Source organism: Solanum stenotomum, chromosome 9 (assembly GCF_019186545.1).
Source record: "Solanum stenotomum isolate F172 chromosome 9, ASM1918654v1, whole genome shotgun sequence".
NCBI classification, from domain to species: Eukaryota; Viridiplantae; Streptophyta; class Magnoliopsida; order Solanales; family Solanaceae; genus Solanum; species Solanum stenotomum.
In genome coordinates this window covers 53538419-53539629 of record NC_064290.1, presented here as the reverse complement: position 1 = coordinate 53539629, position 1211 = coordinate 53538419, and the positions used below count along the sequence as shown (strand labels likewise).

Here is a 1211-nt window from a genome sequence, read left to right as displayed (position 1 = left end):
GTTTCATTCAATTGTTACAATTTTCAGCTTACCAAATTCCCAAAATTCAAAACCCCCCTTTTCATTAGTTTCTTGTTTATCATAGATTTCACTTTTCTTCATTAACAATGGGCAATGCTTCTTCCTTGCTGACTCAGTATGACATTGAAGAAGTTCAAGAACACTGCAATCACACATGTATGCATATTTCTCTCTTTAAAAGGATATTTTTCACTAAAGATTGTAATTTTTTGTGGGGTTTTTATTTTAATGTTTAAAAGGAGTATTTTTTACTAAAGTTTGTAACTTTTTTGTTTTGGGGTTATGTGGGTTTTTGTATATCAATGTTTAAAAAAGGCGTTTTTTACTAAAGTTTGTAACTTGTTTTTGTTTTGGGGTTATGTGGGGTTTCTTATATCAATGTTTAAAAGGGGCATTTTAACTAAAGTTTGTAATTTTTTGTTTTGGGGCTATGTGGTTTTTCTTTATAATGTTTAAAAGTGTATTTTTTTTACTAAAGTTTGTAACTTTTTTGTTTTGGGGTTTTAGTTTCACAGCAGGAGATTCTATCATTGTACCAGAGGTTTTGTCAACTGGATAGAAATGGTTGTGGATTTGTCTCTGGAGAAGAGTTTCTTTCAGTGCCTGAATTTGCTGTCAATCCTCTCTCTCAGGTTTGATTGTTTGTGTGATAATTATTACATGATAAAAACATGTGCTTTTGTAGAATTTCCTCATAGTTGTTCAACCCGAGATCAAATTTTTCGTGAGTTGATTTCTTAGATGGTCGTTTAACTAATAATGTCACTTTCTTTGTTGAAGAAAATTGGATTCCAGAAGTAAGATGACTTTTTTGAGATAATAACTATTAGTTAAGTGAGCATATTAGTTAAGTGAGCATCTGAGAAATCAACTAAATTTCCTTATATGCTTATGTAAATACTGTTTCAGGATTTAGTTTGTATAGTTTTGTGAATTGAAGCATGCAAATGCACTAGAATGTTGTAGAAATCATGGTCTAGTTCTTTTGCATTTACTTTGAAATGGTTGTCCCCAATGTCGGAGCCAAGATTTTCACTAAATGGAATCCAAAATCTTTGTTGCTTGGACTCTCCAAAAATATTGCCGCACCGTGTTGGATCCTCCAAAGAATTCACTACTTTTGGAGCATCATGCACACACTCGTCGGTATATTTGAAGAGTCCGAGCAAGATAATCCAAAATATAAGGAA

General features: G+C 32.1%; 1 protein-coding gene across 1 annotated transcript in view; it reads left to right on the top strand.

Moving 5' to 3' along the window:
• Positions 1-1211, top strand: part of LOC125875562 (uncharacterized) — a 12733-nt gene continuing 11522 nt past the window's right edge. Inside the window, exons 1-2 of the mRNA XM_049556544.1 lie at positions 1-177; positions 529-653. Coding sequence (XP_049412501.1) covers positions 108-177; positions 529-653 — 195 coding nt within the window. The 5' untranslated portion in view covers positions 1-107. The remainder of the gene's footprint in view (positions 178-528; positions 654-1211) is intronic.